This window comes from Bombina bombina, chromosome 7 (genome assembly GCF_027579735.1).
Source record: "Bombina bombina isolate aBomBom1 chromosome 7, aBomBom1.pri, whole genome shotgun sequence".
Taxonomy (NCBI): Eukaryota; Metazoa; Chordata; class Amphibia; order Anura; family Bombinatoridae; genus Bombina; species Bombina bombina.
The window spans coordinates 622,211,146-622,231,899 of record NC_069505.1 but is presented as its reverse complement, the minus strand read 5'-3'; the positions used below and the strand labels follow the sequence as shown (position 1 = coordinate 622,231,899).

At 42.9% G+C, this 20,754-nt stretch overlaps 1 protein-coding gene across 3 annotated transcripts in view; it reads left to right on the top strand.

Moving 5' to 3' along the window:
• The first annotated feature begins 5,483 nt into the window (after nt 1–5,483).
• Nucleotides 5,484–20,754, top strand: part of LOC128635640 (oocyte zinc finger protein XlCOF7.1) — a 37,714-nt gene continuing 22,443 nt past the window's right edge. For all 3 annotated transcript variants that reach the window (XM_053688726.1, XM_053688725.1, XM_053688724.1), the window contains exons 1-6: nt 5,484–5,609; nt 5,784–5,831; nt 6,685–6,808; nt 7,466–7,570; nt 14,902–14,997; nt 16,060–16,137. In XM_053688726.1, the coding sequence (XP_053544701.1) occupies nt 5,523–5,609; nt 5,784–5,831; nt 6,685–6,808; nt 7,466–7,570; nt 14,902–14,997; nt 16,060–16,137 (538 nt within the window). In that variant the 5' untranslated portion in view covers nt 5,484–5,522. The remainder of the gene's footprint in view (nt 5,610–5,783; nt 5,832–6,684; nt 6,809–7,465; nt 7,571–14,901; nt 14,998–16,059; nt 16,138–20,754) is intronic.

Sequence of the window (20,754 nt, the reverse complement as noted above, 5' to 3'; positions counted from 1 at the left end):
AAGGTAGGGGGCATAAGGTCTGTATAAGGAGACAGGGCACAGACAGACTGTGTAAGGTGAGGGGTAAAGAGGGGCTTATTAAAGGTAGGGGGCATCAGGATTGTGTAAGGAGACAGGGCACAGACAGACTGTGTAAGGTGAGGGGTAAAGAGGGGCTTATTACAGGTAGGGGGCATAAGGTCTGTGTAAGGAGACAGGGCACAGACAGACTGTGTAAGGTGAGAGGCAGAGAGGGGCTTATTAAAGGTAGGGGGCATAAGGATTGTGTAAGGTGAGGGGGCACAGACAGACACTAAGGTGAGAGGCAGAGAGGGGCATATTAAAGGTAGGGGGCATAAGGTCTGTGTAAGGAGACAGGGCACAGACAGACTGTGTAAGGTGAGGGGTAAAGAGGGGCATATTACAGGTAGGGGGCATAAGGATTGTGTAAGGAGACAGGGTACAGACAGACTGTGTAAGGTGAGAGGCAGAGAGGGCCTTATTAAAGGTAGGGGGCATAAGAATTGTGTAAGGAGACAGGGCACAGACAGACTGTGTAAGGTGAGAGGCAGAGAGGGGCTTATTAAAGGTAGGGGGCATAAGGATTGTGTAAGGAGACAGGGATCAGACAGACTGTGTAAGGTGAGAGGCAGAGAGGGGCTTATTAAAGGTAGGGGGCATAAGGATTGTGTAAGGAGATAGGTTAGAGACAGACTGTGTAAGGTGAGAGGCAGAGAGGGGATTATTAAAGGTAGGGAACATAAGGTCTGTGTAAAGAGACAGGGCACAGACAGACTGTATAAGGTGAGAGGCAGAGAGGGGCTTATTAAAGGTAGGGGGCATAAGGATTGTGTAAGGAGACAGGGCACAGACAGACTGTGTAAGGTGAGAGGCAGAGAGGGGCTTATTAAAGGTAGGGGACATAAGGTCTGTGTAAGGAGACAGGGCACAGACAGACTGTGTAAGGTGAGAGGCAGAGAGGGGCTTATTAAAGGTAGGGGGCATAAGGATTGTGTAAGGAGACAAGGCACAGACAGACTGTGTAAGGTGAGAGGCAGAGAGGGGCTTATTAAAGGTAGGGGGCATAAGGATTGTGTAAGGAGACAGGGCACAGACAGACTGTGTAAGGTGAGAGGCAGAGAGGGGATTATTAAAGGTAGGGGGCATAAGGTCTGTGTAAGGAGACAGGGCACAGACAGACTGTGTAAGGTGAGAGGCAGAGAGGGGATTATTAAAGGTAGGGAACATAAGGTCTGTGTAAAGAGACAGGGCACAGACAGACTGTGTAAGGTGAGAGGCAGAGAGGGGCTTATTAAAGGTAGGGGGCATAAGGATTGTGTAAGGAAACAGGGCACAGACAGACTGTGTAAGGTGAGAGGCAGAGAGGGGCTTATTAAAGGTAGGGGACATAAGGTCTGTGTAAGGAGACAGGGCACAGACAGACTGTGTAAGGTGAGGGGTAAAGACTGCATTATTAAAGGTAGAGAGGGGCTTATTAAAGGTAGGGGGCATAAGGATTGTGTAAGGAAACAGGGCACAGACAGACTGTGTAAGGTGAGAGGCAGAGAGGGGCTTATTAAAGGTAGGGGACATAAGGTCTGTATAAGGAGACAGGGCACAGACAGACTGTGTAAGGTGAGGGGTAAAGAGGGGCTTATTAAAGGTAGGGGGCATCAGGATTGTGTAAGGAGACAGGGCACAGACAGACTGTGTAAGGTGAGAGGCAGAGAGAGGCTTATTAAAGGTAGGGGGCATAAGGATTGTGTAAGGAGACAGGGCACAGACAGACTGTGTAAGGTGAGGGGTAAAGAGGGGCTTATTACAGGTAGGGGGCATAAGGTCTGTGTAAGGAGACAGGGCACAGACAGACTGTGTAAGGTGAGAGGCAGAGAGGGGCTTATTAAAGGTAGGGGGCATAAGGATTGTGTAAGGTGAGGGGGCACAGACAGACACTAAGGTGAGAGGCAGAGAGGGGCATATTAAAGGTAGGGGGCATAAGGTCTGTGTAAGGAGACAGGGCACAGACAGACTGTAAAGTGAGAGGCAGATTTGTGCTTATTAAAGGTAGGGGGCATAAGGTCTGTGTAAGGAGACAGGGCACAGACAGACTGTGTAAGGTGAGGGGTAAAGAGGGGCATATTACAGGTAGGGGGCATAAGGATTGTGTAAGGAGACAGGGTACAGACAGACTGTGTAAGGTGAGAGGCAGAGAGGGCCTTATTAAAGGTAGGGGGCATAAGGATTGTGTAAGGAGACAGGGCACAGACAGACTGTGTAAGGTGAGAGGCAGAGAGGGGCTTATTAAAGGTAGGGGGCATAAGGATTGTGTAAGGAGACAGGGATCAGACAGACTGTGTAAGGTGAGAGGCAGAGAGGGGCTTATTAAAGGTAGGGGGCATAAGGATTGTGTAAGGAGATAGGTTAGAGACAGACTGTGTAAGGTGAGAGGCAGAGAGGGGATTATTAAAGGTAGGGAACATAAGGTCTGTGTAAAGAGACAGGGCACAGACAGACTGTATAAGGTGAGAGGCAGAGAGGGGCTTATTAAATGTAGGGGGCATAAGGATTGTGTAAGGAGACAGGGCACAGACAGACTGTGTAAGGTGAGAGGCAGAGAGGGGCTTATTAAAGGTAGGGGACATAAGGTCTGTGTAAGGAGACAGGGCACAGACAGACTGTGTAAGGTGAGAGGCAGAGAGGGGCTTATTAAAGGTAGGGGGCATAAGGATTGTGTAAGGAGACAGGGCACAGACAGACTGTGTAAGGTGAGAGGCAGAGAGGGGCTTATTAAAGGTAGGGGGCATAAGGATTGTGTAAGGAGACAGGGCACAGACAGACTGTGTAAGGTGAGAGGCAGAGAGGGGATTATTAAAGGTAGGGGGCATAAGGTCTGTGTAAGGAGACAGGGCACAGACAGACTGTGTAAGGTGAGAGGCAGAGAGGGGATTATTAAAGGTAGGGAACATAAGGTCTGTGTAAAGAGACAGGGCACAGACAGACTGTGTAAGGTGAGAGGCAGAGAGGGGCTTATTAAAGGTAGGGGGCATAAGGATTGTGTAAGGAAACAGGGCACAGACAGACTGTGTAAGGTGAGAGGCAGAGAGGGGCTTATTAAAGGTAGGGGACATAAGGTCTGTGTAAGGAGACAGGGCACAGACAGACTGTGTAAGGTGAGGGGTAAAGACTGCATTATTAAAGGTAGAGGGCATAAGGATTGTGTAAGGAGACAGGGCACAGACAGACTGTGTAAGGTGAGGCGTAAAGAGGGGCTTATTAAAGGTAGGGGGCATAAGGATTGTGTACGGAGACAGGGCACAGACAGACTGTGTAAGGTGAGGCTTAAAGAGGGGCTTATTAAAGGTAGGGGGCATAAGGTCTGTGTAAGGAGACAGGGCCCAGACAGACTGTGTAAGGTGAGAGGCAGAGAGGGGCTTATTAAAGGTAGGGACATAAGGTCTGTGTAAAGAAGCAGGGCAGAGACAGACTGTGTAAGAGGTGGGGCGAAGAGAGGGGCTTATTAAAGGTAGGGGGCATAAGGTCTGTGTAAGGAGACAGGGCACAGACAGATTGTGTAAGGGGATAGGGAGAGGGTCTTATTAAAGGTAGGGGGCATGCGGTCTGTGTAAGTTGACAGGGCAGAGATAGACTGTGTAAGGTGAGGGGTAAAGAGGGGCTTATTAAAGGTAGGGGGCATAGGGTCTGTGTAAGGTGAGGGGGCAGAGACAGACTGTGTAAGGTGAGGGGTAAAGAGGGGCTTATTAAAGGTAGGGGGCAGAGACAGACTGTGTAAGGTGAGGGGGCAGAGACAGACTGTGTAAGGGGGTAGAGAGAGGGTCTTATTAAAGGTAGGGGGCATAAGGTCTGTGTAAGGTGACAGGGCAGAGACAGACTGCGTTAGGTGAGGGGGCAGATACGGACTGTGTTAGGTGAGGGGGCACAGATAGACTGTGTAAGGTGAGGGGGCACAAACAGACTGTGTAAGGTGAGGGGGCACAAACAGACTGTGTAAGGTGAGGGGGGGGGCACAAACAGACTGTGTAAGGTGAGGGGGCACAAACAGACTGTGTAAGGTAAGGGGGCACAAACAGACTGTGTTAGGTGAGGGGGCACAGACAGACTGTGTAAGGTGAGGGGGCAGAGTCAGACTGTGTAAGGTGAGGGGGCACAGACAGACTGTGTAAGGTGAGGGGCACAGACAGACTGTGTAAGGTGAGGGGCACAGACAGACTGTGTAAGGTGAGGGGCACAGACAGACTGTGTAAGGTGAGGGGGCACAAACAGACTGTGTAAGGTGAGGGGGGGCACAAACAGACTGTGTAAGGTGAGGGGGCACAAACAGACTGTGTTAGGTGAGGGGGCACAGACAGACTGTGTAAGGTGAGGGGGCAGAGTCAGACTGTGTAAGGTGAGGGGGCACAGACAGACTGTGTAAGGTGAGGGGCACAGACAGATTGTGTAAGGTGAGGGGGCAGAGACAGACTGTGTATAGTGAGGGGGCACAGACATACTATGTAAGGTGAGGGGGCACAGGCAGACTGTGTAAGGCGAGGGGGCACAGGCAGACTGTGTAAGGCGAGGGGGCACAGGCAGACTGTGTAAGGTGAGGGGGCACAGGCAGACTGTGTAAGGCGAGGGGGCACAGACAGACTGTGTAAGGCGAGGGGGCACAGACAGACTGTGTAAGGCGAGGGGGCAGCGTCAGACTGTAAGGTGAGGGGGCAGCGTCAGACTGTGTAAGGTGAGGGGGCACAGACAGACTGTGTAAGGCGAGGGGGCACAGGCAGACTGTGTAAGGCGAGGGGGCAGAGACAGACTGTGTAAGGCGAGGGGGCAGAGACAGACTGTGTAAGGTAAGGGGGCAGAGACAGACTGTGTAAGGTGAGGGGGCACAAACAGACTGTGTAAGGTGAGGGGGCAGCGTCAGACTGTGTAAGGTGAGGGGGCACAGACAGACTATGTAAGGTGAGGGGGCACAGACAGACTGTGTAAGGTGAGGGGGCACATACAGACTGTGTAAGGTGAGGGGGCACAGACAGACTGTGTAAGGTGAGGGGGCAGAGACAGACTGTGTAAGGTGTGGCGGCAGAGACAGACTGTGTAAGGTGAGGGGGCACAGACAGGCTGTGTTAGGTGAGGGGGCAGAGACAGACTGTGTAAGGTGAGGGGGCAGAGACAGACTGTGTAAGGTGAGGGGGCGCAGACAGACTGTGTAAGGTGAGGGGGGCAGAGACAGACTGTGTAAGGTGAGGGGGCATAAGGTCTGTGTAAGGTGAGGGGACACAGACAGACTGTGTAAGGTGAGGGGGCATAGACAGACTGTGTAAGGTCAGGGGGCAGTGTGTGTGTAAAACTGGTTTGATAAAAGGGAGGCAGAGAGCATCATTCTCATCAGCTATCTATCTATCTATTGGGTTCTTGTAAAGCGCGGCTTTTCCCCCTGTAAGGGTCTCAAGGCGCTGAACATAACATAATAGGAATAACTCTGGTCATCTCTCCTGTTGTCTAGGTCCTAGCATTAACTGTTTTTGTCAGCGTCACTAACCATGAATGAGAAGAATAAAGACAGGAAGCAGATGGCTGAGCGGTTCCTAAACTACGCCCTGGATATAATCTTCTTGTTGACTGGGGAGGTGAGAGCACGTATTGTCATGCAATACAAATAATAATAGTAATATTGGATGGCACGATTAGTGAGATTTAGTTTGCTGGGACAGTAGCAGATGGTTAGGTGACCAAACAGATGCATTTCTATGTTTTCCTTCCAATAGAACATACAGTAACGACTCCTTTCTCTTGTTCTGTAGGAATACACAGTTGTGAAGAAGAATTCCTTCTCCAGCAGGGGGGGAGAGGTGAGTACTGCTGTACAGGGTAACAGTGACAACAACATGAAATAAGTAACTGTACGGTGATGGATCAGGGTTCCTGGTTACCAGTTCTGGATGAAGTAGATAAGAGTTCAGTGGACCAGGAAGAATCTTACATCAGCGATATTTGTAGTTTTAAGCTTTAACAAGATTTAGGTAATGATACACAGATTAATACATGAAAAAATGACTCCGCAAAGTGTACATATGTGCCCTTACCCTGATAGAACAATAGCTAAAGAGATACGGTACTGCCCCCTCCCCCCCTTAATGTCTTCTCAATAACAACTGCAGTCACAGCCTTAGAGTTAGCACAAAAAGCATTTAATTGCTGCATTATCTGATAAAGCCAATTAGGGATGACTGTAGTAGGGTTAGCCATGAGAAATCCGCAGGTGAATTTCAAGTTCTGAGAATTAGAAATTGTATAATTTTCAGAGTTAAATTACATTGAAGGGGGGTAATGAAGGTATATTACAAAGTTGTTTCATTGCACATAACTAAATATTTTATGTAAAAATCCCAAGGTGTTTACTGCCCCGTTAAGACAACCTGGTGTGTAACCAAAGTGGTCCTTAGTAGAACAATATTATATCTAGGCAGCTGGGCTACTGGAACCACAATCCACTGGGAGACCCATATGGCTAACTGAGGGTATCAAGGTCTAGTGAGTGGTACAAATAAACCTACTAAGGATATTTACAAAGCCCTCTGTATCTGAACCTGTGTGTATTTTGCTTGTTTCTCTGCACTTTCTCCGTAACGTTATCTTCACCTTCCTGGCTCTGTCAGTAACAGATTTGCTTTATAAGCGCTGTATGTGACGTGTTTGTTTCAGGTGCCTATAAAGTGCGATGATATTGCCATCTATTTCTCTATGGAGGAGTGGGAGTATATCGAGGGGCACAAGGAGGTCTACAAGGACGTCATGATGCAGACTAAGGAGACATTCAAAGCTCTAGGTATCTTGCATGAAAGAGCTTGGGTAATACCTTGTTATTGTTTTTAGAAAATCATTACAGAATAAATTAATTTTATGTACATAAGATAAAAGGTGTTTTTGTGCCAAAGCTGCTGATCATTTCCTTTAATGGCATTTGCTGGTATTTTGTTTCTTAAGATGAGGGAGGGTTATGGTAGGACAAGGAGTACGGGAGGGTGATAAAGAGAAAGAGAGATGAGAGGGAGAATACAATAAAAAAGCACAATATGTAAAGTTAGAGGAGTAAAGACAGACGAGTTACGGGAAGTAATGGCAGATAATGAGATTTAAGGTGTTCAGTATCTTATATGCTAAAACTATATGGTACTTCACCCAGTTTATAGTTAAACACTGCACAGGGCACACTATAATTAAATTAAGAACAGCAGTTGTGTATCCGGTTTCCCTTTCAAATAATCTCTACTTTATAACGTTGTGGTGGACGATGTTAGAAATGTAATTGAATTTAAAAGAGCTTCAACAAAAGCTAAATTTGTTATCTATTGGTTTTGCAGTTTAGGCTCCATATACTATTAGTTTAGAATCCACAAATGTTTAGAGATGGTCATTAGTTAATATAACAAAATCAACACTTTCCATCTTAACAATGATTTGCTAATAGACGTTTACTTAACAGGACATTGTGATGAAAAGAACAGGGATGTTTCAGTGCATGAAGGAGGTGGTTGTAAAGAGAGGCAGGATTCTGTAGAAGCGGAAACCCGCTCACCTGATATAGTAGGTGAGTAAAATACAGGATATCTATCTATCTTTATCAGTATCTATCTATCTTCACATCTATCTGTCTGTCTTTCCATATCTGTCTGTCTGTCTATCTAAAGACATTAATGGAATAAAAATATATAACATATGATATTTTAAATATAAGGAGAGTGTTAACAGTTTATATATATATATATATATATATATATATATATATATATATATATATATATATATATATATATATATATATATATATATATATATATATATATCGTTGCCAAGATCAGACATGTTAGAAATATCCTATAATTGTCTGTCTTCTTGTTTACGATCCCTCATTAAATGTGTGTGACGCATAACATCAAAATGGTGTGAGATAATTATCTGTATAAAATAATATACTACTGTATGTGGTAATAGATAATAGAAGTAAATTAGAGAGTTGTTTAAAACTACATGATCTATCCGAATCATAATCTAACAGAAGTGAAATGCGTAGTAAGACTTAGACGGTGTGCTGGATAAAAATGGTGTCTGAAGAGATAGGATGTGAAAGAGATAAGAAAGTTAGTTATGATGAGGACTAGAGGAGGAGGAGGAGCGAGATGATTGTAGTGGGGATTCATATTTTACTATGATGCCTTTGTGAAGACCACCTTCTAATCCCCAAAGCAGAACTTGCTGTGCACTAAGATGTCATTGTCTGCAGAAAGAACGAGACACCTGCAGGAACTGTTAGCGCTTTCTCTTTTTTAAGGCTACTCCACATTAGGCTGTTCTCTTCAAACAATGCTGTGCCCTGGCTGCACTGTGTAAATTTCCTTAACTCACTGCAGCCTGAGTGAAACGCTGTTTAAAGAGAAGAGTCAAATACAGAACAGTGCTGTGCTCTGGCTGCACTGTGTACATTTCCTTAACTCACTGCAGCCAGAGCGAAGTGCTGTTTAAAGAGAAGAGTCAAATACAGAGCAGCACTGGCTCTCTGATTTTTTTCCTACCCCTCGCTCCCCACATTTTCCCGGTCTGCAAAGCGGTGACTCCTAAATTCAAGACATTCTTATGAGCAATGCACCTTTTCGTTACAATATATTTCTCCTGTTAAGTGTAGTCAGTCCACGGGTCATCCATTACTTATGGAATATTTCTCTTCCTAACAGGAAACTGCAAGAGAATTACCCAGCAGAGCTTGCTATATAGCTCCTCCCCTCACCTATCATACTCAGTCATTCTCTTGTAGCCTAACTAGATAGGAAGCTGTGAGAGATCTGTGGTGTTTTTTTTAACTTAGTTTATTTCTACAATCAAAAGTTTGTTATTTTTAAATGGCACCGGAGTGTGCTGTTTATTCTCAGGCAGCATTAGAGGAAGAATCTGCCTGGGTTTTTTTCTATGGTCTTAGCAGACGTAACTAAGACCCACTGGCTGTTCTCATCTGAGGAAAAGTGAGGTAACTTCAGAGAAGGGGAATAGCATGCAGGGTCCCCCTGCAACAAAGAGGTATGTGCAGTAAATTATTTTCTGAGGAATGGAATTGACTGAGAAAATACTGCTGATACCATTGTAAAGTAAGTTCAGCCTTAAATGCAGCGATAGCGACTGGTATCAGGCTGATGTGTGTGTGTGTGTGTACACTGAATGTATTTTCTAAGGAATGGAATTGACTCTGAAAATACTGTAAATACTGAAATAATGTATGAGCCTTAACTGCAGTAAAAGCGACTGGTAGCAGGCTTGTAAATAATAATACATAACTTTTAAATGTATGTTTAAAACGTTTACTGGCATGTTAATTGTTTTTTGTGAGGTACTTGGTGATAAAACTTATTGGGGCTTGATTTTTACCACATGGCCATTTTTGTTTTCTGCATAGAAACAGTTTCTGAGCTTCCCCACTGTTGTAATATGAGTGGGAGGGGCCTATTTTAGCGCTTTTTTGCGCAGTAAAAATTCAGTCACAATCTGTCTACTTCATCCTCCATGATCCAGATCGTCTCTAGAGAGCTCAGGGGTCTTCAAAATCCATTTTGAGGGAGGTAATCAGTCACAGTAGTCCTGTGACAGTGTATTTGACTGTGAGAAAAACGTTAATTATATAATTGTTATCCGTTTTTGGGTACTAAGGGGTTAATCATCCATTTGCTGGTGGGTGCAATCCTTTGCTAACTTAATACATTTACTGTGAAAATTTGGTTGCTATAACTATTTTTGATCATTGTTATTTCAACTGTGTCAGTTTTTCTGTGCTTCTTAAAGGCACAGTAACGTTTTTTATATTGCTTGTAAATTAATTTTGAAAAGTATTTCCAAGTTTGCTAGTCTCATTGCTAGTTTGTTTAAACATGTCTGACTCAGATGAATCTCTTTGTTCACTATGTTTAAAGGCCACTGTGGAGCCCAATAGAAATTTGTGTACCAATTGCATTGATGCTACTTTGAATAAAAGTCAATCTTTACATGTAAAGAAATTATCACCAGACGACGAGGGGGAAGTTATGCCGACTAACTCTCCTCACGTGTCAGTACCTGCGCCTCCCGCTCAGGAGGTGCGTGATTTTGTGGCGCCAAGTACATCAGGGAGGCCCTTACAAATCACTTTGCAAGACATGGCTACTGTTATGACAGAAGTATTATCTAAGTTACCAGATTTAAGAGGCAAGCGCGATAGCTCTGGGTTAAGGATAGAGTGCGCGGATGAGATGAGAGCCATGTCAGATACTGCGTCACAGTTTGCAGAACGTGAGGACGGAGAGCTTCATTCTGTGGGTGACGGATCTGATCCAGGGAGACTGGATTCAGAGATTTCCAATTTTAAATTTAAGCTAGAGAACCTCCGCACATTGCTAGGGGAGGTATTAGCGGCTCTGAATGATTGTAACACGGTTGCAATTCCAGAGAAATTATGTAGGTTGGATAAATACTATGCGGTACCGGTGTATACTGACGTATTTCCTATACCAAAAAGGCTTACAGAGATTATTAGCAAGGAGTGGGATAGACCTGGTGTGCCTTTTACCCCTCCTCCCATATTTAGGAAAATGTTTCCTATTGACGCCACCACACGAGACTTATGGCAGACGGTCCCTAAGGTGGAGGGAGCAGTTTCTACTTTAGCTAAGCGTACCACTATCCCGGTGGAGAATAGTTGTGCCTTTTCAGATCCAATGGATAAAAAATTAGAGGGTTACCTTAAGAAAATGTTTGTTCAACAAGGTTTTATTTTACAGCCCCTTGCATGCATTGCGCCTGTCACTGCTGCGGCAGCATTCTGGTTTGAGTCTCTGGAAGAGGCCATTCGCTCAGCTCCATTGGATGAAATAATGAACAAGCTTAAAACACTTAAGCTAGCTAACGCATTTGTTTCTGATGCCGTTGTGCATTTAACCAAACTTACGGCTAAGAACTCCGGATTCGCCATCCAAGCGCGCAGAGCGCTATGGCTTAAATCCTGGTCAGCTGACGTGACTTCTAAATCTAAATTGCTTAATATTCCTTTCAAAGGGCAGACCTTATTCGGGCCCGGCTTGAAAGAAATTATTGCTGACATTACGGGAGGTAAGGGCCATGCTCTACCTCAGGACAGGGCCAAATCAAAGGCCAAACAGTCTAATTTTCGTGCCTTTCGTAACTTCAAGGCAGGAGCAGCATCAACTTCCTCCGCTCCAAAACAGGAAGGAGCTGTTGCTCGTTACAGGCAGGGCTGGAAAGTTAACCAGTCCTGGAACAGGGGCAAGCAGGCAAAGAAACCTGCTGCTGCCCCCAAGACAGCATGAAGAGAGGGCCCCCTATCCGGAAACGGATCTAGTGGGGGGCAGACTTTCTCTCTTCGCCCAGGCTTGGGCAAGAGATGTCCAGGATCCCTGGGCGTTGGAGATCATATCCCAGGGATATCTCCTGGACTTCAAGTCTTCTCCTCCACGGGGGAGATTTCATCTTTCAAGGTTATCAGCAAACCAAACAAAGAAAGAGGCGTTTCTACGCTGTGTACAAGACCTCTTACTAATGGGGGTAATCCACCCAGTTCCGCGGACGGAACACGGGCAGGGATTCTATTCAAATCTATTTGTGGTTCCCAAAAAAGAGGGAACCTTCAGACCAATCTTGGACTTAAAAATCCTAAACAAATTTCTAAGAGTTCCATCATTCAAAATGGAGACTATTCGAACCATCCTTCCCATGATCCAAGAGGGTCAGTACATGACCACGGTGGACTTAAAGGATGCCTACCTTCACATACCGATTCACAAGGACCATTACCGGTATTTGAGATTTGCCTTCCTAGACAGGCATTACCAGTTTGTAGCTCTTCCCTTCGGATTAGCTACGGCTCCAAGAATCTTTACAAAAATTCTAGGATCACTTCTGGCGGTACTAAGACCGCGAGGCATAGCGGTGACTCCGTACCTAGACGACATTCTGATACAAGCGTCAAGTTTTCAAACTGCCAAGTCTCATACAGAGATAGTTCTGGCATTTCTGAGGTCGCATGGGTGGAAGGTGAACGTGGAAAAGAGTTCTCTATTACCACTTACAAGAGTTCCCTTTCTAGGGACTCTTATAGATTCTGTAGAGATGAAAATTTACCTGACAGAGGCCAGGTTATTAAAACTTCTAAATGCTTGCCGTGTCCTTCACTCCATTCCACACCCGTCAGTAGCTCAGTGCATGGAAGTAATCGGCTTAATGGTAGCGGCAATGGACATAGTACCATTTACGCGCCTGCATCTCAGACCGCTGCAATTGTGCATGCTAAGTCAGTGGAACGGGGATTACTCAGATTTGTCCCCCCTACTAAATCTGGATCAAGAGACCAGAGATTCTCTTCTATGGTGGCTTTCTCGGCCACATCTGTCCAAGGGGATGACCTTTCGCAGGCCAGATTGGACGATTGTAACAACAGACGCCAGCCTTCTAGGCTGGGGAGCAGTCTGGAATTCCCTGAAAGCTCAGGGATTATGGACTCAGGAGGAGAAACTCCTCCCAATAAATATTCTGGAGTTAAGAGCAATATTCAATGCTCTCCTAGCTTGGCCTCAGTTAGCAACTCTGAGGTTCATCAGATTTCAGTCGGACAACATCACGACTGTGGCTTACATCAACCATCAAGGGGGAACCAGAAGTTCCCTAGCGATGTTGGAAGTTTCAAAGATAATTCGCTGGGCAGAGTCTCACTCTTGCCACCTGTCAGCGATCTACATCCCAGGCGTGGAGAACTGGGAGGCGGATTTTCTAAGTCGCCAGACTTTTCATCCGGGAGAGTGGGAACTTCATCCGGAGGTCTTTGCTCAACTGGTTCGTCGTTGGGGCAAACCAGATCTGGATCTCATGGCGTCTCGTCAGAACGCCAAGCTTCCTTGTTACGGATCCAGGTCCAGGGACCCGGGAGCGGTGCTGATAGATGCTCTGACAGCCCCTTGGGTCTTCAACATGGCTTATGTGTTTCCACCATTCCCAATGCTTCCTCGTTTGATTGCCAAGATCAAACAGGAGAGAGCTTCGGTAATTCTGATAGCGCCTGCTTGGCCACGCAGGACCTGGTATGCAGACCTAGTGGACATGTCGTCCTGTCCACCATGGTCTCTGCCTCTGAGACAGGACCTTCTAATTCAGGGTCCTTTCAAACATCCAAATCTAATTTCTCTGAGGCTGACTGCATGGAGATTGAACGCTTGATTCTATCAAAGCGTGGTTTCTCGGAGTCGGTTATTGATACCTTAATACAGGCTAGGAAGCCTGTTACCAGAAAAATTTACCATAAAATATGGCGTAAATATTTACATTGGTGCGAATCCAAGAGTTACTCATGGAGTAAGGTTAGGATTCCTAGGATATTGTCCTTTCTACAAGAGGGTTTAGAAAAGGGCTTATCTACTAGTTCGTTAAAGGGACAGATTTCTGCTCTGTCTATTCTTCTACACAAACGTCTGGCTGAAGTTCCAGACGTTCGTTTCTGTCAGGCTTTAACTAGGATTAAGCCTGTGTTTAAGTCTGTTGCTCCGCCGTGGAGCTTAAACTTAGTTCTTAATGTTCTTCAAGGCGTTCCATTTGAACCCCTTCATTCCATTGATATCAAGTTGTTATCTTGGAAAGTTCTGTTTTTGATGGCTATTTCCTCGGCTCGAAGAGTCTCTGAGTTATCTGCCTTACATTGTGATTCTCCTTATCTGATTTTCCATTCAGACAAGGTAGTTCTGCGTACTAAACCTGGGTTCTTACCTAAGGTAGTTACTAACAAGAATATCAATCAAGAGATTGTTGTTCCATCTCTGTGTCCTAACCCTTCTTCAAAGAAGGAACGACTTTTGCATAATCTGGACGTAGTCCGTGCCCTGAAATTCTATTTGCAGGCAACTAAGGATTTTCGTCAAACTTCTTCCCTGTTTGTCGTTTACTCTGGACAGAGGAGAGGTCAAAAGGCTTCGGCTACCTCTCTCTCTTTTTGGCTTCGTAGCATAATACGATTAGCCTATGAGACTGCTGGACAGCAGCCTCCTGAAAGGATTACAGCTCATTCTACTAGAGCTGTGGCTTCCACCTGGGCCTTTAAAAATGAGGCCTCTGTTGAACAGATTTGCAAGGCTGCGACTTGGTCTTCGCTTCACACTTTTTCAAAATTTTACAAATTTGACACTTTTGCTTCCTCGGAGGCTGTTTTTCGGAGAAAGGTACTTCAGGCAGTGGTTCCTTCTGTTTAATGTTCCTGCCTTGTCCCTCCCTTCATCCGTGTACTTTAGCTTTGGTATTGGTATTCCATAAGTAATGGATGACCCGTGGACTGACTACACTTAACAGGAGAAAACATAATTTATGCTTACCTGATAAATTCCTTTCTCCTGTAGTGTAGTCAGTCCACGGCCCGCCCTGTTTTTACGGCAGGTCTAAATTTTAATTAAACTCCAGTCACCACTGTACCCTATGGTTCCTCCTTTCTCGTATGCTTGGTCGAATGACTGAGTATGATAGGTGAGGGGAGGAGCTATATAGCAAGCTCTGCTGGGAAGAGAAATATTCCATAAGTAATGGATGACCCGTGGACTGACTACACTACAGGAGAAAGGAATTTATCAGGTAAGCATAAATTATGTTTTTTACCTTATAATTATGTGATGTTAGACCAAGAGGAAAGGAAACAAATTTATTCAAGAGGCATTTTAAAAACATTTTTGTCTCTGCAGCTAATTTGCTAACGCTGCTATACATTAAATGATAAACTTGACTTGCTTTGAGCAATATTAAACCAATATGTTGACTGTTCTATACATTCGATTCTGTTAATTTAGTTGCGTCAGTCGTTACATTTGTTATAAACAAACTGTGTTATCAGAAAGTTAAACGCACTTGTTTGTACAGGTGATGGTAAACCTCTTGTTTTAAATTCTGAACAAACAGAAGATCGCTGTAGTGAGATTCAACTGGAAGATCCAAGACAAGAAATCTGTGACAAAGGTGTGTGATAATGTGGGCTAAACCCTGTATACCTAGATATAGTAACGCTGTAAATGATGTATTGGTGTATCCTGCTGCTATATAAAGTATACTATGTATCGCCGTGCTCAGTAGGAGATGAGTGTTCACCAACAAAGACTGTGCACAATATGACAGTGAATTTGAATTTTATTTAATTCAGTGCTTTGAATCCTGAATGTTTAAAAGGGCATGAAACAAAGATGTTTCTTGTATGATTCTAATATAAAAACATACCTAGGTAGGCAGCTAGTTGCTAATTGGTGGCTGCACACATATTCCTCTTGCCATTGGCTCACCTGATCAGCTAGCTCCCAGTAGTGCAGTGCTGCTCCCAAGCATACCTACGTATGCTTTTCAACAAAGAATACCAAGAAAATTAATCACATTTGATAATAGATGGAATTGGAAAAGTTGTTTTAAAATTGTATGTTCTATCTGAACCATGAACGGAAAAAATAGATTTTGTGTCCCTGTAATTTTATGGTAAATATTAGTGTTTCTCAGGTTTCTGCTGTTGTACATGGGTAAAGTCACACGAGGAATGAAAAGATCTGTAAAATGTCTACTGACTAAATACGTTATTCTCATTGGTTACTTGGGTTTTATATACCTAAAGAATTTGACGTAGCTTTTAAAAATGAAATTAAAGGAAAATGAAACCCAAATGCTTCTTGTGTGAGTCAGACAGAACGGACCGTTTTAAAATAGTTTCCAAATGTACTTCTATTCGCAAAAATTCGTTCCCATGATATTCTGTGTTGAAGCGATACCTAGGTAGCCTCTAGAGAACTATATAGCAGGCAATAGTTCTGCCATTTAGTGCTCTTGCAAAGGGATAACATTCTTGCAAAACTGCTGCTATATAGTGCTCCAGACACGTGCACACTCCTGAGATTACGTCCGTCCCTGCTTTTCAACAAAGGTTTTAAAGAGATTAAAGACAATTTGATAATAGAAGTGAATTAGAAATTTGTTGAAAATTGCTGCTCTGTCTAAAAAAATAAATATATCTATATAATCCCAATGAACTGTTCCGTATAGATGAAGATAATGATTGTGTCGGCGGTCAACAAGCAGATCAAGACGATCTTGCGACTGAAATCAGTGACAGAATCAGAGGTGAGAATAAAAGTATCTGAGTATAATTTAGTATATCTTCTTTTCTTTTACTGATGTCACCTTGCAACAGAATTGCTGTCATTAGTAGGAAATCAAGTAGAACAGGTAGATTTGATTTACACTTTAATTTTTGTATTTCCGCTGTTATCAGTTAACACGTTTTGATATTTGAGATAACAACAAATTAGATAATATTGGATATTTAGTTAGAAATTGTCTGTGGTTAAAAGCAAAGTCATAAATCCTTCAATTAACCATATAGGGGCCGATTTATCACTGTAGCGAATCATGTCCGCCGCACATCAGAAAATGCCAACAGTATATGCTGTTGACATTAATCATTGCACAAGCATTTCTCGTGAAATGCTTGTGCAATACCGCCCCCTGCAGATTCGCGGCCAACCGGCAGCTAGCAGGGCGTGTCAATCAACCCGATCGTATCCGATCGGGCAGATTGCTGTCCGCCGCCTCAGAGGTGGCGGACGAGTTAAGGAACAGCGGTCTTAAGACCACTGCTTCTTAATTCTTGTTTCCGGCGAGCCTGAAGGCTCGTGCGGAAACAGCAGCATTCGCAGGTTAATAAATCTACCCCATAGTCTCAGCTAGTCTTATTGTTAACAGCATTTTTCTCCTTCCATTTTATGTATTTTGTTCAATGCTTGGTTGCGCCCAGCCTTTATTGTGTCTTGTCGAGATTGGCAAACGGATATAAATTGTAATTAATTAAAAAGCACTAAGCAGTATGTTATACTTAATAGAAAGCATTGCTATATGTATTCATTAGTTTAAAAGGATTTTTTTTCTCCAACTTTATTTATGCAGAATCCATTACTTCCCATCACAGCCCCCAGACTTTTCCTGCAAAAATCACATGACAGTATAATATCAGCTCTCTTATCTAGCTGTAGGCAGTAGCTACACTGATCATTTCTAAGTGCTCATTTAGCAATACAACATATATATATATATATATATATATATATATATATATATATACTGTATGTGTGTATAAATATATATATTTATTTATATATATATATATATATATATATATATATAATATAGAATCCAAACAAAGTGCACTCCAGAAATACCAACGTTAACGACCTGGGTGCTACTCATAAATTCAAATATATCGCCAAACAGAAGAGCACTCCAAGGGACTTAGTAATAATAGTCACTTTTTAATGTGAACGTTTTCGGATCGATGCGACCCGTCCTCAGACATACAAAGAACCTTGCATCGATCCGAAAACGTTCACATTAAAAAGTGACTATTATTACTAAGTCCCTTGGAGTGCTCTTCTGTTTGGCGATATATATATATATATATATATATAAGTGCAAGAGTCTAGCACTCACTTTGTATTTATAATCCGGGGTGCATCCCAAGCGTATCGAGTAAACTGTCAAAAAGAGAGCACTCGCCGTGGTTAAAATCCGTGTTTATTTTGATGTGTAAACATTTTCGGGGAGTGCTTGTCACTTGTCTGATGATGGGGTCACTCCCCGAAAACATTTACACGTCAAAATAAACACGGATTTTAACCACGGCAAGTGCTCTCTTTTTGACTGTTTACTATACATACACACATATATATATATGTGTGTATGTATGTGTGTGTGTATATAAAATATATATATAAATACATGGAATGTAAAAAATTAGGAGACCACTGCAAAATGATCAGTTTCTCTGGTGTTACTATTTATAAGTTTGTGTTTAAATTAACATTTATGTTTTATTCTGTAAACTACTGATATTTCTCCTAATTTCCAAATAAAAAATATTGTCATTTAGAGCATTTATTTGCAGAAAATGACAACTGGTCAAAATAACAATAAAGATTCAGTGTTGTCAGACCTTGAATAACGCAAAGAAAACAAGTTCATATTCATTTGTACAATACTAATGATTTATCTTAGGTAGAGATCAGAAATCCATATTTGGTGGAACAACAATGTCTTGTCATGCTCTTCACCAGTCTTTCCCATTGCTGTTGGGTGACATTATGCAAAATCAAGCAGCTCGGCTTTGTTTGATGGCTTGTGACCATCCATCTTCCTCTTGATCACACTCCAGAGGTTTTCAATGCGGTTCAGGTCTGGAGATTGATCTGGCAGTCCTTCCTCCACACCTTGATTGACCTTGTTGTGTGACTTGGAGCATTGTCCTCCCGGGAAAAACTATCCTCAGAGTTGGGGAACATTGTCAGAGCAGAAGGAAGCAAGTTCTCTTCCTGGCTAACCTTGTACATGGCTTGATTCATGAGTCCTTCACAAATATAAATCTGCCTAACACATTCTCATAAATAGTACAACCAGAGAAACTGATAATTTTGTAGTGGTCCCTTAATTTTATATATATATATATATATATATATATATATATATATATATATATATATATATATATATATATATATATATATATTTTAAATTATCTAGCATCAGAGAAATTAGCCATTTTGATAGCAATGGATTACTAGATTTATTGCACCTCTGGTGACCTGAAATTTCTCTAACTTTATTGAACAGTTTTAAATTACAAAAAAAAAAAGAACTAAAAACTGAAATGAAACAAATATTTCTGAGATGGAAAACTGTAATCAAAACAAAAACAGAGGCGCCACATGTGTAGGTCAATGGATACCACAAAAACCAAACTGGACAAGATACAGGGTACTCACAAACGTAAAGGCACTCTCTTGTGCCTATTAGAAGCAGGCTGGTATTCAATCAGCAAACCAGACTAGATACAAGCCTGAGGAAACGGGGTTACCCCCGAAAAACGCGTCGCTGTTTATCTCTATATGTTATAGGAGATTTGATTTTAACACACCAGCTGTAATGTGTTACATTGCTGGCTATTTTATTTTGTACAATAAATGCTAGTTTTACTATTTACCTAGTCTGGTGTGTTTATCAATCTCCCTCAAGTAACCCAAGGGCTGTTTAGCCTTTCTCCCCTGTTCCAATCCATAGGAAGCTATTTAGGCAAGGGTTGCCGCTCAGGAGATCCACTGTTACAAGACATCACGACGGGGATTCCTTCACACAGCCAGCTGGTTTGCTGATGTCACAGATCAATCAGAATCTGCTTAACAAAAGGACCAAATGTGCAGATTAATAATTTATACGTTTCATACTTCTTCAGCAAATAAAGTTTAGTTGTTCCTGAATGAATCATTGAACTAAAATTCTGTTTAGTGATATGATTCACCTAGGATTTAATTTACCACTATGTAGTTGTATGTTGTTTATCTTTAACAAACACAGAACTACTGTGTGGATTTCTAATATATTTTAGTAAATATACTAGCAAGGTTAATAAGTAGGTATGGTATGCTTTTGGTAGTAATGAGGATTGGCAACATAACACAATTAAAGTATACTCTTTGGGGTGATAGAAACTTTCCTTTTGATAATATTATCGTATGATGATTGCATTGCTTCAGCTAGCTAACAGTAAAAAGCACATAAGACAACTTGGTAATAAAGTTCCAGATAGAAAATAACTTTATATCCAGTAAGTGAATTAGAACGGTATGTAAGAATAGTCATAAGGCAAATCAGATGAAATAGTTCAGTATCCTAAGCGGTAAGTACTTACACGCTGAAATGTGAGGGAGAGGAGCCTCAGGCTGCAGCTGCGGCACTAGTGTGTTTGAGCGCGAAGTCCGTTCAGTGAAGGAGGCGGTGCTGAGGCGGAGCGAACAAGTGACAGCGTTAGCTGTCAGAATTCAGTATCACAGGAACAACCAGAAGGAGGAGGCTTGGGAGAATCCCAATCGGTAAGGAGAATCTCAATTACAAGCAATGAATGGAAGAACAAAAGCTCCTTATAAAGGAAGCTAGGCAACCAATTAAAGGTACAGTGCAAGAGAGGGTCAATATATGACAGGTCCCCCACCCAAGGAAAACCTCCAGGTTTTCAAAAAGAGGGTCTATCCGGATGCCGTCTATGGAAAAGTTTCACCAACCGGGGAGCAGAGACCTGTGAGGCAGATTCCCAAGAGTCTTCATCTGGTGAATAACCAGACCAGCGAATAAGATACTGTAAGTCCCCACGGTACACTCTAGAGTCAATTATGTCAGAGACCTCATAATCCACCTCCGATGATGGAATATCAGGGGGGACAGTCAAAGGGACTGGTTGTGACCGAACAGGTGTGTACGGTTTCAACAGTGAGACGTGAAATGAAGGATGTATACGGAACTTCTCAGGTAACTGCAGGACTACTGCGTTGGGGTTTATAATTTTAGTGATCGGAAATGGACCAACATATAACTGGTTAAACTTTGCTTTAGTAGCCGGAATCTTCAGATGACGGGTGGATAACCAAACCAAATCTCCAACTTTATAGTCAGGTGCTGGTCGCCGTCGAAGGTTGTAATAATGTTGGTGTTGGGTTTGTGCCCTTTGGATATTTTCTTTTAGGAGGTTAAAAGATTGTGCTATAGAGTTTACCAAGTCATTAACTACAGGACATGGCACATGAATGTTATGTTGAAATTCATATTCTGGATCAAATCCGTAGTTTGCGAAGAACGGAGTCATCTGAGTGGAAGTGTTCTTAGTATTGTTATAGGCAAATTCAACAGTTGCTAAAAAAT